Source organism: Suricata suricatta, chromosome 13 (assembly GCF_006229205.1).
Source record: "Suricata suricatta isolate VVHF042 chromosome 13, meerkat_22Aug2017_6uvM2_HiC, whole genome shotgun sequence".
Taxonomy (NCBI): Eukaryota; Metazoa; Chordata; class Mammalia; order Carnivora; family Herpestidae; genus Suricata; species Suricata suricatta.
This window is the reverse complement of record NC_043712.1, coordinates 22,092,431-22,105,000: the sequence shown is the minus strand read 5'-3', so window position 1 is coordinate 22,105,000 and position 12,570 is coordinate 22,092,431. Positions and strand designations below refer to the sequence as shown.

At 39.5% G+C, this 12,570-nt stretch overlaps 1 protein-coding gene across 1 annotated transcript in view; it reads right to left on the bottom strand.

The window, feature by feature from the left end:
- The window catches only part of SVEP1 (sushi, von Willebrand factor type A, EGF and pentraxin domain containing 1), a 195,044-nt gene that overhangs the window by 92,039 nt on the left and 90,435 nt on the right, over window positions 1–12,570 (bottom strand). The window contains exons 14-19 of the mRNA XM_029919633.1: window positions 12,343–12,464; window positions 10,441–10,549; window positions 6,316–6,480; window positions 5,549–5,782; window positions 3,523–3,684; window positions 1,930–2,091 (exon numbers count right to left, since the gene is read on the bottom strand). Of these exons, the coding sequence (XP_029775493.1) occupies window positions 1,930–2,091; window positions 3,523–3,684; window positions 5,549–5,782; window positions 6,316–6,480; window positions 10,441–10,549; window positions 12,343–12,464 (954 nt within the window). The remainder of the gene's footprint in view (window positions 1–1,929; window positions 2,092–3,522; window positions 3,685–5,548; window positions 5,783–6,315; window positions 6,481–10,440; window positions 10,550–12,342; window positions 12,465–12,570) is intronic.

The following is a 12,570-nucleotide window of genomic DNA, read 5'->3' as shown; positions in this document are numbered from 1 at the left end:
TTTATTTTTTGAGAGAGAGACAGAGAGACAGAATGTGAGTGGGGGAGGGGCAGAGAGGGAGACACAGAATCCAAAGCAGGCTCCAGGCTCTGAGCTGTCAGCACAAAACCCGCTGTGGGGCTCGAACCCATGAGCCACAAGATCGTAACCTGAGCTGAAGTTGGATGCTTAACCGAATGAGCCACCCAGGCGCCCCTACAAATTTTTAAAAAGTCATGTTTCAACCAGCATACTTATCCTGTTCCCAGTGACGTCATAGAGGTAGGCCAACGACTTTTTATTTTTAATAAAGTTTCGTTCACTTTGCAAAGTACACGGAGCTGGGAGTTCCTGGCAGCAGGCTCACTGCCTTAGTGTCATGGCCATTTTAAGTTTTCATTGTTTAGTTCTGTTTGTATCCTCTAGCCTTTATATTGTATTGGAAAACCGTCCTTGGAAGGGATGTTGGAAATATTTGAAAATTGGAACTCTAATCTTTTTATTTCTGTAAAAACTAGTGGCTCTCAGGGCCAGTTGGTTAAGCAACCAACTCTTGGTTTCAGCTCAGGCCATGATCTCACAGTTTATGAGTCTGAACCCTGCATCAGGCTCTGTGCTGGCAGCATGGAGCCTGCTTGAGATTCTCTCTCTCCCTCTCTCTCTGCCCTTCCCCTGCTCATGCTGTGTCTCTCTCAAAGTAAATAAATAAACTAAAACAAACAAACAAACAAATCAGTGGCTCTCAACATATGGTCCCTGGACCAAGTAGAAGGAGCATCACTAATGAACTAGTTAGAAATGTAAATTTTCAGGTCCATATTAGACCTGCAGACTTAAAATCTCTAAGGGTGGGGCCCTGCAATCTGCATTTTGAAGCCCTCCATGCTGACATTTGAGACTCAAAATTAGTCATACTCAATTTTTCTGGTTCCTTTTTAAAGAAAATTAATGTTTTATTTTATTTTTTAAGAGACAGGGACAGAGCACTAGCAGGGGAGGGGCAGAGAGAGGGAGACAAGAATCCAAAGGAGGCTCAGGCTCTGAGGTGTAGAGCCTGATGTGGGGCTCGAACCCACTAAGGCAAGATCATGTCCTGAGCCAAAGTCAGAAGAAGCTCAACTGACTGAGCCACCCAGATGCCTCCCTGTAACTTTTGAATCACCAGGGAAGGGGTGTAGAACTTAAAAAGAACACCATACAAGTTAAAGCAGAATATTGGAGTGGAGATCAGGCTTCAGTATTTTAAAATTGTTGATATAAATATGCAGATGATTCCAAAGTACAGCCAGAAAAACCTTCAAACTACAGGAAATGAAATATCATAATTCATAGAATGTCTATTTAGAGTTTCAAGGAACATAAGGCAGGACTTCACTATACAAAGGAGGAAACTAAGTTCCTAGATGAGATGTATTTCTACCCTATCATGAAGACCCGTTTATTAATATTGAACCTGGGACCAAGTCTTGCACTTTTTTGGAGATCCTAAAGGTACTAGTACAGTGTTTGTGTTGCTGGTGCTTAGAGTTAAATATTGATTACCTAAATTTTTTTTTTAAAGAGGGGGACACCTAGGTGGCTGGCACCTGGTTGAGCATCTGACTTTGGCTCAGGTTATGATCTCCTGGTTTGTGGGATCGAGCCCTGTATCAGACTCTGTGCTGACAGCTGGGAGCCTAGAGCCTGCTTTGGATTCTGTGTCTCCCTCTCTCTCTCTGCCCCTTCCCTACTCTCTCTTTCTCTCTCTGTCTCTTAAAAATAAACACTAAAAAAAAAAAAATTAGACTTAGGTATTGACTGGCTGAATGGAAGGAAACTCTCCATGAAGAGACAGTTATTTACTTTCTTTGCATACAGCGGACATATGGTTTTGCTGAAAACATTTCACTCCTCCATGCATAGAACCTATATCGGGTGTGAAAAAATATCAACATCTGTGGTTCTGATTACCTCCACAAGCAGATATGTCCACAGCTCCTCGTTTCACGGTGGAGGTGTTTTCTGGACATGAGAGGCAGCTCCGGGAACCAAACGCTGGCTGGTAGCTGCCCAGTGGACACGATTCACAAGTCTCAAGGCCGTTTAATGAGTAGGTGCCTTGTTTACACTGAGCTGGAGAGAAAAACAATATGGTTAAGAAGGACGATATTACACTATACAAAACTAGCGATGGGTAGGACAGGGTTTTCTGCATTTTAATTCATTCAGGACACAATGAGGGACACAGAGAACTACATACAGACTGTATTTTTAGACTGCTCCATGCTTCTCTGTACTGGTAAGTTTTAGACTGATTTCTGGTTACATTCGTTATTACCTAGCATAGCCACCTATAAAGTGCCAATAATGTTTTTAAAATTTTTTTAAATTTATTTTTGAGAGAAACAGAGAAAGAGAGAGACAGAGCGTGAGCAGGAGAGGGGCAGCGAGAGGGAGGGAGACACAGAATCAGAAGGTTTCAGGCTCCGAGCTGTCAGCACAGAGCCTGATGCTGAGCTAAAGCCGGATGCTCAACCGACTGAGCCACCCAGGTGTACGCCAACAAACGGCTTTTGAGTGAAGTTAGAAATCTCATCTCAGAAACACACTGGCCTAAGAACAAGTTGCACACAGGGGACCTGTCCGTGTATAAGTTCTCAGTTTGTACACTATTTCTGGAGTGACAGAAACAAAACTTTATTCGGCTAGAACCTCATAACTACACTGGCACCTTCTTTGCTCTGAGAACTGGCCCCCTTCTGCCCTCCTACCTACAGACCCCAGCTGAGGGCTGGCGGAGCAGAGAGCAAAAGCAGTCTTAGCATGAGGCCCGGAGAGATTAAGCAACTTTCTAAAACTCATAGCAGTGGTTTTGTGGTAACCCCCACGGGCACCATCCTTTTCTTCTGCCTCTGTCCTCCAGACATGCTCATTTTCAGCACTGCTAATGTTTTTAGCACTTCTAAATGGCTAGCACAACTCTCAAGTTTGTATCCGTCATTCAGCAACCACATCTGCATTTGCAACAGTGAGGGGCACACGTCTGAAATTCCTTCTTCTAGGCGTAACTTATTATAACTTTAACCATGAAAGAGAACACTCCCATCAGAAATGTTTACTGAGAATGACAATAAAATGTTTTGAAAACACTGAGATATTTTAGGAGCAAGAACACACGCATCTGTACCTACAGTTATTAATTTCCAAGTAAATGGAGAGTGGATTTCATTGTATCAAATATCATTCTAACATGACTGCTAAGTGTTAGGGAAATCCTTGCCACCAATTAATGTGAGATTCAATAAAAAAAAAAACTATTTGATAAATGTGGATTCGAACTTATTGACAGTAATGTTCGACTTAGAGCAATAAAATGTTCCAAAGGGGTAAAAATAGACTTTTTTTTTTTAAGTGAGGGAAACATTAAGATAGTAATTGAAAATTAAAAGAAAAAATACACTAATGAAACAGCTTGGGGCAAGGCTCTAATCCTATCTGCCATTCAGACTGGATAACTGGAGGTCAGATTCGGGCTTCCAGTCAGAATGTGCAGTGAGCCACTACCTTTGCATTCCGAACTGCTTCTAGAATGGGGGTACTCAGTGTAAGTCCCGGCCGGACAGAGTTTGCACTCAGGCTGCCCTTCTTCATCCTGATAGGATCCCCTGGAACAGCTTTCACAGACAGAATGCTTCAGAGAATAATAGGTTCCCAACGGGCAATTGACTGAAAAGAAAACAAACAGGAGACACTGACTACAGTAAACCAGAGAAATGGAACATATTTGGGTTCTTTTTTCCTAAGGCACGAAAATAATTAAGCATGCTTCCAAATACTATTGTTTATGTGTTAAATCTTACTGTCAGAGGTTTACCAGCAAGATAAGCCTTCCAGAAATGTATTCCTAGAAACCAACAGTAGATTCTTTTTTCGTTTAAGAAAATGCAACTTCTTACTGACCAAGCTTCAGGCTTACATGATAGGGGCTTTAACGGGTGGATTAAACCAGATTATCCTAGGAAACACAGAGCTAACAAAGAAAGCCTGCTGGAAGAAAAGGATAAAACAACACACATTTAGGTTAATTTGAGGCTTCAAGATCTGAAAAGCAGTTCCTTAGCTGTTGCTCTGAATGGGTCCCCTTGTGAAACTGACTGCTTGGCCATTACAGCATCATTTCTAGAAACAAAACATGGCAAAAGTTGTGTGAGTGAAGTAGACCCCCGTCTCTGCCTACAGGGATTGCTGTCTGCTGAAGGCAAGTCTGAGGCATCACCAGACTCCAGCGTTCCAAGGAAACATGCCAATCTTAGGACGTTTCTTCCTTGGAGGTTTGGTCTACTACTTGGCAGGCTTGAAATGACTCAGGATTTCTGAGACCACAGTGGAATGTTAAACCCACTAAAAGGCTGCTTACAAACTTAGTATTTGCATAGGGAGGATAATTGAAATTAGCACCTAGAGGATTGGGATGTTGAAGTATGAAAGAATTACCTGAGAACTCACTAAAACTTCAGATTCCAAGGCTCTGCCCCCAAAGTGTTGGAAAGTTCTTGGATAGGGCCTGAGTCAAGATGCATTCTGATAAGTACACTTCAGGGGATGCTGCTACAGGCAGTCTGAAGACCACACTGAGAAATGCAGAACACTGGTCAAGGTGATTTCTAATTTTTGCTCACAAGGTAGGGAGGAAAGAAGAGTGAGCTCAGAATGACCACTTTAATGTGCTTTTGCTGAGCTGAACTGATCACCCAGCTGAGCTCTGGAAAAAGCAATGAAAACTGCTGAGGAAGGTTTTCCATCCAGGAGGCAAGATCCCACGCCTACAGGGAGATGAACACTGGACTCATGTCATGTGATCCAGCTGAGTGTACAGAACCTGGTTAGAGGAGTTTCCACTATTTATAAACAATTGGCTTATTTGGGAAACAGGCTGGAATTGATCCAGACTGTGACAGTTTGGGTTAGAAGTTAAGAGGCTGGGGGTAAAGAGAATGAGGAGTGGCTGTTTAATGGTTATGGGGTCTTCTTTGGAGGTGATGAAAATACTTTGGTAGCGGCAATGGCTGAAGATCATTAATGTACTAAATACCACCTAACTGTACACTTTAAAATGGCTGATTGTCTGCCATGTGAACTTGGCATTGGCTACCTGGGTGGGAATCTTAGCTACACCAGTTACTCTCTTAATGGGTAAGACTTAGTAAGTGCCGAGCCTCTCTGGCTTCAGTTTTGTCATCCATAAAATGTGCTTCAAAATAATAGCACTTCACAGAATTGATAAGCAGAATTAAACACGAGAGGCGCTCAGCCAGCCTATGGAAGTGGTCCAAAAGTATTGGTTATTCTTATTGGAGACACTGTTGAATGATATGAACACTAAGGATCTGAGTCCCTTTCCCGAAATAGTTCTCTTGTCCTGAACAATAGTGGTTCCTTAGACTCCTGAGACGGAACAGTAGTAAGAACAATCACACAACAATAGCAAAATGTTTCGTTTCAGTGCCCGTGGATGGTTGTAACGTGGCTCTGTGCATCTCATCTGATGCACTATGAGCCGGGTATTTTGTACTGCAGGGAAAAGTCTTACCACACATCCGCCCTCTCAGCACGGAGCCTGGTCTGCAGAAAAGGAAAGCCTTTGCTGTCTCTAATGAATTGCTGTCGGCTACAAGCATTTCAGTTTCAAGCTGAAAGGAATTCATGGGCTCCTCATCAAGGATCCTTTTCAGTCGATTTGTAATGGTTTCCAAAGTCATAATGAGTCGTTGCTGATTTTCCAGTTCAAGGGTATCATTTCTTTCACTGGGTAATGGCACACTAGCTGAGATAAAAATGAGACGAAATAAAACATAACACGGCACACGTGGTGTTTCAGGAAACCGTTTGTAGTTAGTTCTCTTTACCAAGAAGAAATGGCATATTAAGGACCTTCCAGGAAAAACACACTCAAACTCAACCACTGTTTACTGAGCAACTAGTACATGGATAATATTAAGAACAATGCAATTTGTTTAAATCCTTCTCTTAAACGCTGGATCTAGTTTTTATTTTTTTTAAATGAAGTTCTTCCTTATACCATGTTAAATTTCTGCAAACTCTTGCTTTTTAAAAACATGCCTTAGTGTGTCATGTCAAAATGAGTACAAAGAAGGACACTTGTTGCTACAAGAATCATTAAAATTCACCTGTGATATTAAACTGAAAAAAGATGACAAAACATAGGTGACTGTGTTCTCCCTAATTTTTGGTTCCAGGATTATTTCCTGAGAATGACAAATGGAAAACTTGCAAAATAGGTTTCCAATCAAGACTTTCCCATAAAACTGGTTTTTCAGATAGACAGTCTATCCTTACCTGTGATGTTAAAAACTAACTTTATTTTGTGGTTAGATAACGGGGCACTTCTTTTTATTCGTGAAGATCTGGTTTTGCTGGCACCTGAGGGTGTTTCTTGCACCGAGTCCAAGAAATCATCGTAAGAGTAATCCAGCCTATTAGCCGCACCCCATCCACCAGGTCCTAGACAGTTGGGACAGAGAAACAAAATTCTACAGTTGTCTCTTTATCAGCATTTAGAAGTTAATGTTAAGCCACAAGTCAAATCGCACTCGATTATTTCTTAAATTGTGCATGATGAACTGCATACGGGGATTCTTCTAGAACCTGATAGTTTTCGTCTATAATCTTATAAATTTTAAGCACATCATATTAAATTTAGATTACCGACGAATTACACCAAAGAGGAGAAAGAAAAGTCTCAATGGAGCTACCCATGCCTTTAAGCCATTTTACCTGAGTTAACAGTTAATTACCTTAGCTTTAGAGGTAAATAGGACGTGGGTGCAGAATTTCAATCAATTCACATTTCCCTTCAGGGTTTGTTCCATTCTTTCTTAAAAATTTTAATATCAGCTTTATGAACTGAATGCACATGAACAGGTTTCCTTTTGTGAGGATTATTCAAGACATCTGCATCATATTTTTAAGATGGGGTCAGTTTCTGAAGGAGCATGTAAGTGAAATGTGAGGTACCACGCTGGGGAATGTTGGATATGCGAGGTTCTTCAGATGCCCCGCACGGATCCGGATGGTAGCTCCTGGATGGATGATGTGAGGGTGTACAGGCCCCATCAAGTTACTTTCATCTCTCTGAACCTCAGTTTCTCCATTGATAAATTTAGATCACTATTCTTACCTCACAGGTCTGGGGGATAACTGAGAACAATATACATAAACCAACTAGCTCAGTATTTGACTCACTCTAAAACCCCAGTAAATGATACTAATATTGGTCTGAGTATATTGTTGTTGCTTGGTTATTTGTTTTATATATCAAATTATATTTATACAGGCCTGTCCATGTAAGTAGGCAGCTTAAAAATTTTAAATAAGATTTAAAATAGATTTTTAAATAAAATAAGCTGTTTAAAATTTTTAATGTTTGGGGCCATTAAATTTGCCTCGGATAAATAATTTTGTAAATAATTACATTTTTCACTTAAATGTTATTCCCACAAGTATTATGTAGCCATTATAGAAAAACAGATGAGTAAAGACCAAAAATATGTTTAAATTATCTATAATTCCACCACACAGAAATAACAACTATAACATTTTAGGCAAGATTTTCTTCTATGAATATATAAACCCACACGTACACATTTTTGCATATGTAGATATGTGTAACATTGGAATAGAGATAAACACAAAGGATTATATTATGTGTATATTATATAGTAATCTTTTTAAATTTTATCAATGGCATATTATGGCATTTCTGTGTCAAATGTTTTCATAATATTCTCTTCTATGTCTATACTAAAATATAACCAGGTTTCTGTTTTCAGACTTTTAGGTTATTTTAAAGTTTTGGACATCCTTGTGCATATAGGATTTCATAAAGTGTAAGGCACCATTATTGAGAAGACACATTCCAATTTCAGAGATGTCCACAAGAAAAATGTGTACCTTAGAATTGATAGTATGGAGTACATTTTGCACACTGGAATGATTTTGATCTTGAGAAATATTCTTAGAGGGAGAATTTCTGGGTTTGAGTATTTTTAATCCTTTTGACACATATTGTCAATTGCCCTCCAATTTCTCCTCTGCAATCAATATATGAGTATGCTTTTTTTTCCCTTATGCCCTTGCCAACTTTGGGTGTTTCTATTCTTACTTCAGTTTGTTAACCTGACAGGTTGAAAATGGCATTTCATTTTAGTTTTCATTTGAATTATATTATTATTATTGTTTGCATTTTAATATATCCATATATAAATAAAATATAAATAAAATAATACAATATATGTAAATAATATATAAAAAATATTTTTCATGCATTATGACTCATCAAGGTTGTTAGACATATTATGCTAATCTTGGGGCACCTGGGTGGCTCAATTGGTTAAAAGTCCAACTTTGGCTCGTGTCATGATCTCTCAGCCTATGAGTTTGAGCCCCACATGGGGCTCTGTGCTGACAGCTCAGAGCCTGGAGCTGCTTAAGATTCTGTGTCTCCCTCTCTCTGCCCCTCCTCGACTCGTGCTCTGTCTCTCTGTCTCTTTATCTCTCTCTCTCAAAATTAAAACATTTTTTATTTTATGTTATTTTTTTAAAAAATAAATATTATGCTAATTTTGGGACTCTCCATTGTAAGGGCATTCAAGGAGGAAGGCTTATCTCTTAGGATCAGTGGTACCATCTGTCCATGTCTGAATCTAGAGAACCATTATTTTGACCCTCACTGGATGACAAACATTGCCCATCTCAAAGTCTTCTGATGGCAAGCGGCTCTCTCTATGTGTGTCCCTAAACCCTCAATAATCTACTTCGATAATCTGGGAAGGGAAGCCTGGGTCCCGTGTGACAGAAGAGGCACTGTTAGTCTAGTCATGCTGCTCCCAGGGCCACTTCATGCTTTTCTACCTAAAACTTTAATGTCTGCTAAGAAATTTTACATAATAGCTAAAATGGAGAAAAACCCAAAGTCTACCGAGAGGAAATTGTTTACATAAGTTACAGCAATTGACTGATTAAATAACATGTGGCTGCTGAAACTGAAGTATAATATTTAATGAAAGAAAAATGTCCTCAATAAAATGTTAACTAAGAATTCAGGTTAATAAAATAAGATGGGCATATATATACACACATACAGTTACATGTATAGATATATTAATATGTTATATATATACATATATTAGTATATTAATGAATTATTTACGGGATTATTTATGTGAAGTATCTTTATTTCATTCTTTGGCTTTTAGCATTTTTCAAATTTTTGCAATAAATATGTATGCAAAATAATATTTCTTTAAAAATTTTAAATATTTTATTTATTTTTGAGAGAGAGAGAGAGAGACAGAGTGTGTGTGGGGGAGGTTAAGAGAGAGGGGGACACACACAATCAAAAGCAGGCTCCAGACTCTAAGCTGTCAGCATAGAGCTTGATGCGGGGCTCAAACCCACGAACTGTGAGATCATGACCTGAGCTGAAGTCAGCCACTTAACCGACTGAGCCACCCAGGCGCCCCACAAAATAATATTTCTAAAATTGAAAAAGTATAAGCAAAGGTCAATATCACTCTAAATGTTAAGTCACTAAAAATATTCTACATCTGGTTAGTGTGAGAAACAAAAAGGTTGTCTGCTGTAAGGTCCATTAATATTGTCTCAGATAACCTAAGGGCTTTATTTGTATATATACTTATACCTTTTATCCTGAGAGTGGCCCTATAAGTTCAGTATTCTTATATATCCATTTTACAGATGAGAAACTAAGGCACAGAGCACAAACTTGCTCAAGACCACAGAGCTCATAGGTGGTAGAGACAGAAACGGGATGTAAGAAGTTGGTGTTAAAGTCCATGGTACTTAACCACGACACAATTTTGTTATCACTATTATTTTTAAAAACATTTTTCTGGAAGTGTCTGCCAGTTTTATAACAATGCAATAAAAATCAGAAATATAATCACTGGAAAGGTTGATGGTTTTGTTAATGAAAGAGCCAAGAGTAACTACTAAAATCTCCCAGAAATATTAAGGCAGTAAGTGAAATGGCCAGATACACCAGCAAAAAAATCCCATACCGGACTTCTGAATAACCTTAATAAAAATGTTAAGAGATGACATGAAGAAAATATCAAAATTCAACCAGAAGGTGTGTCAGACTTGAATAGATTGCATCTTAACATATTCTGGGTGAGGAATCTGAATATTTTATGTGTGAAATTGTTTTAAATGCATGGCCTAATTGCAATTTTAACTGAATGCCATATAAAACCTGCTTTAGTACTATTCTAAGATATCATATAAATATTAAACTTTCATAAGCATAATGTGACTTATTCTTTTTATCACTTCAAGAGCTTTGTGGCTTAAAGAAAGTTAATTTTTCTGATTTGCCCCACTCTTTCGAAATTATTTTATTTTGCACATCCGTCTTGCAAACTACTGACACTATATAATTACCAATTGCAAAGCCATTTTCATAGTCATAATTATATTCGAGGCAATATTTCTTGGTCAGGTCCTCCAATCTGCAGTCAATGTCGTCAGCATCACTACAAAAAGATGGAACCTGCAAACAAAAATTGAAGACCATAAAATGTAAATCACCACATGCTCTGGATAAATAAGCCCTTCTTTCTTCCCACCTTCACATTTCTATCCACAGGAGGGAGGAGAGGGCTAGAGGCCTGCATGTTCCTGGACAGACTCCTGGTCCTCCCCCGTGCCCTGCCCCTTACGGCCTCCATTAGTTTCACACCTTTTTTCTCTGTTTATGTCACTGATCCCCAGAAGCCCAGAACTCCTGGCATATCTCTTGTCTTAGATCTTTTACCCCATATGGCGCTTTAGATCCCTTTCCTCTGACTCTATGTCCCACCCATCTCCAAGTCCTCAGAACCTTCCTCCGCCCTCTGGAACTCACAGCCAGTAATCAGTAAACCTCCTATTATTTTTTTCATCTCCTTTCTTTCTGTTCCCTTTTCCTTTTCTCTCAGTGACCTCTCACTTTCCAGTTTTCTCAAAAAGGATCATGCTTTTGCCCTTTCTCGGAGCCTCACAGTCCTGAAGCTCATGGCCTCTCCATGTGTCCGCTACCAACAGCCTTTCCCCATTCTGCATGACCCCTTCCTTCCAAGAACATCCAGTAACTCCCTGCTATAATTCTTGGTGATTTCTGTGTCCATCCAGCCAATTCTTCCTTCACCTTGACTTCTCACTTCCTTTTCCTCTCTCTCCGCCAATCTTCCAGCCTCACTTTATCACCTGTCTCATGGCCGTACCCTCAGACCTCATCATTACCAGTAACCACACCCTCTCCTCCTCTTGCAATTCTTTGACTTCATCAGATTTATAGTCCATTGATCCCTCTATCTCTGCACTGTCTCTCAGCCTGATGTCTCTGCACCTCCTTATTATGACTTACTTACGAACTACTCCTTCACATGTATGCTTCTTTAACTGTTTGCCTGAGGAAGCCTTAACCCTAAACGGACTGCTCTGCTTTGTCCACCCATGCACCCACCCACATGGTTAATTACAGCTTGAGAGAAAACACAAGTTGCTTCCGGCCAATCCTAGCACCTTTCTTTAGCACATTCGTTTGTGCTTTCCTAGAAAATTATTTGATACCATCATCTCTCTTTCCAAACCTCAACAACTCCTTCCCATCCTTATTCGCTCAGCGGATCACTCTGCATCTTCTTTTCACTGAGGAAGTAGAAGCCATCAGAAAAGGTCTTTTGACACACTTCCACCCACGTATACCCACTCGTGCATCCGTGTTCCAGTGTACTCTGCCTCCTTCACTCCCTTTCTTCTCTCACACTGCACATCAAATCTACTACCACCAAGTCCACTCTTAGACTCTAACCAAAATCCAAGCTGCCTTCTCTTTTAGGGATACAAATATGTATAGAACACATTTCCTGCCTTTGAGCCGCCCAACGCAAGTTAAATAACATTGTTTTGCTTTCCTGTAAACATTGAAAGAATCCTAAACAAAAATGCATGAAAAAGAAAGCCCTTTCAATGTTCAATTATCCCATCATAACATAAATACAGCCTACAATGGCATTTTTGTCATACTTTAAATAACAAAGCAGACATTTTCAAACCACACGGACCCCCGTGCTTCTCTGGCTTTCTGACTCAGAGTGTTTTACAAAGTTCAAAATGTCTTAATAAAGATTCTCTTATAATTCATTCCAGACGTCCAAAACCTATGACCAATTCTAAACGGGAGGACCAAGTTTGGATTACAAATCATCAGGACAAGGAACTCCAGCGGCAGGTTACCCTGGGAGGCGACAAAAAAGCTCAACGGTATCCTTTAAAATCTGACAAACAATTCCACCGACATACCATTTTCCCCAGGGTAATCTCAAATGCTTCGGAAAACTTCTTCAACAGATCTGTATCATCACAACGAGTGGCTTTGTACAGCATCTCAAAGGACTTGAACCCATGATTTGCAAAACGTTTTACTGGAAAATGTTAGAGAAAACCGCTTCACTTAGCTAGTGTTCCAACACAAAGATTTAATTGTCTTTGGAATAACTTTAACTTAGTATTTTAATTCTAAAACGATTT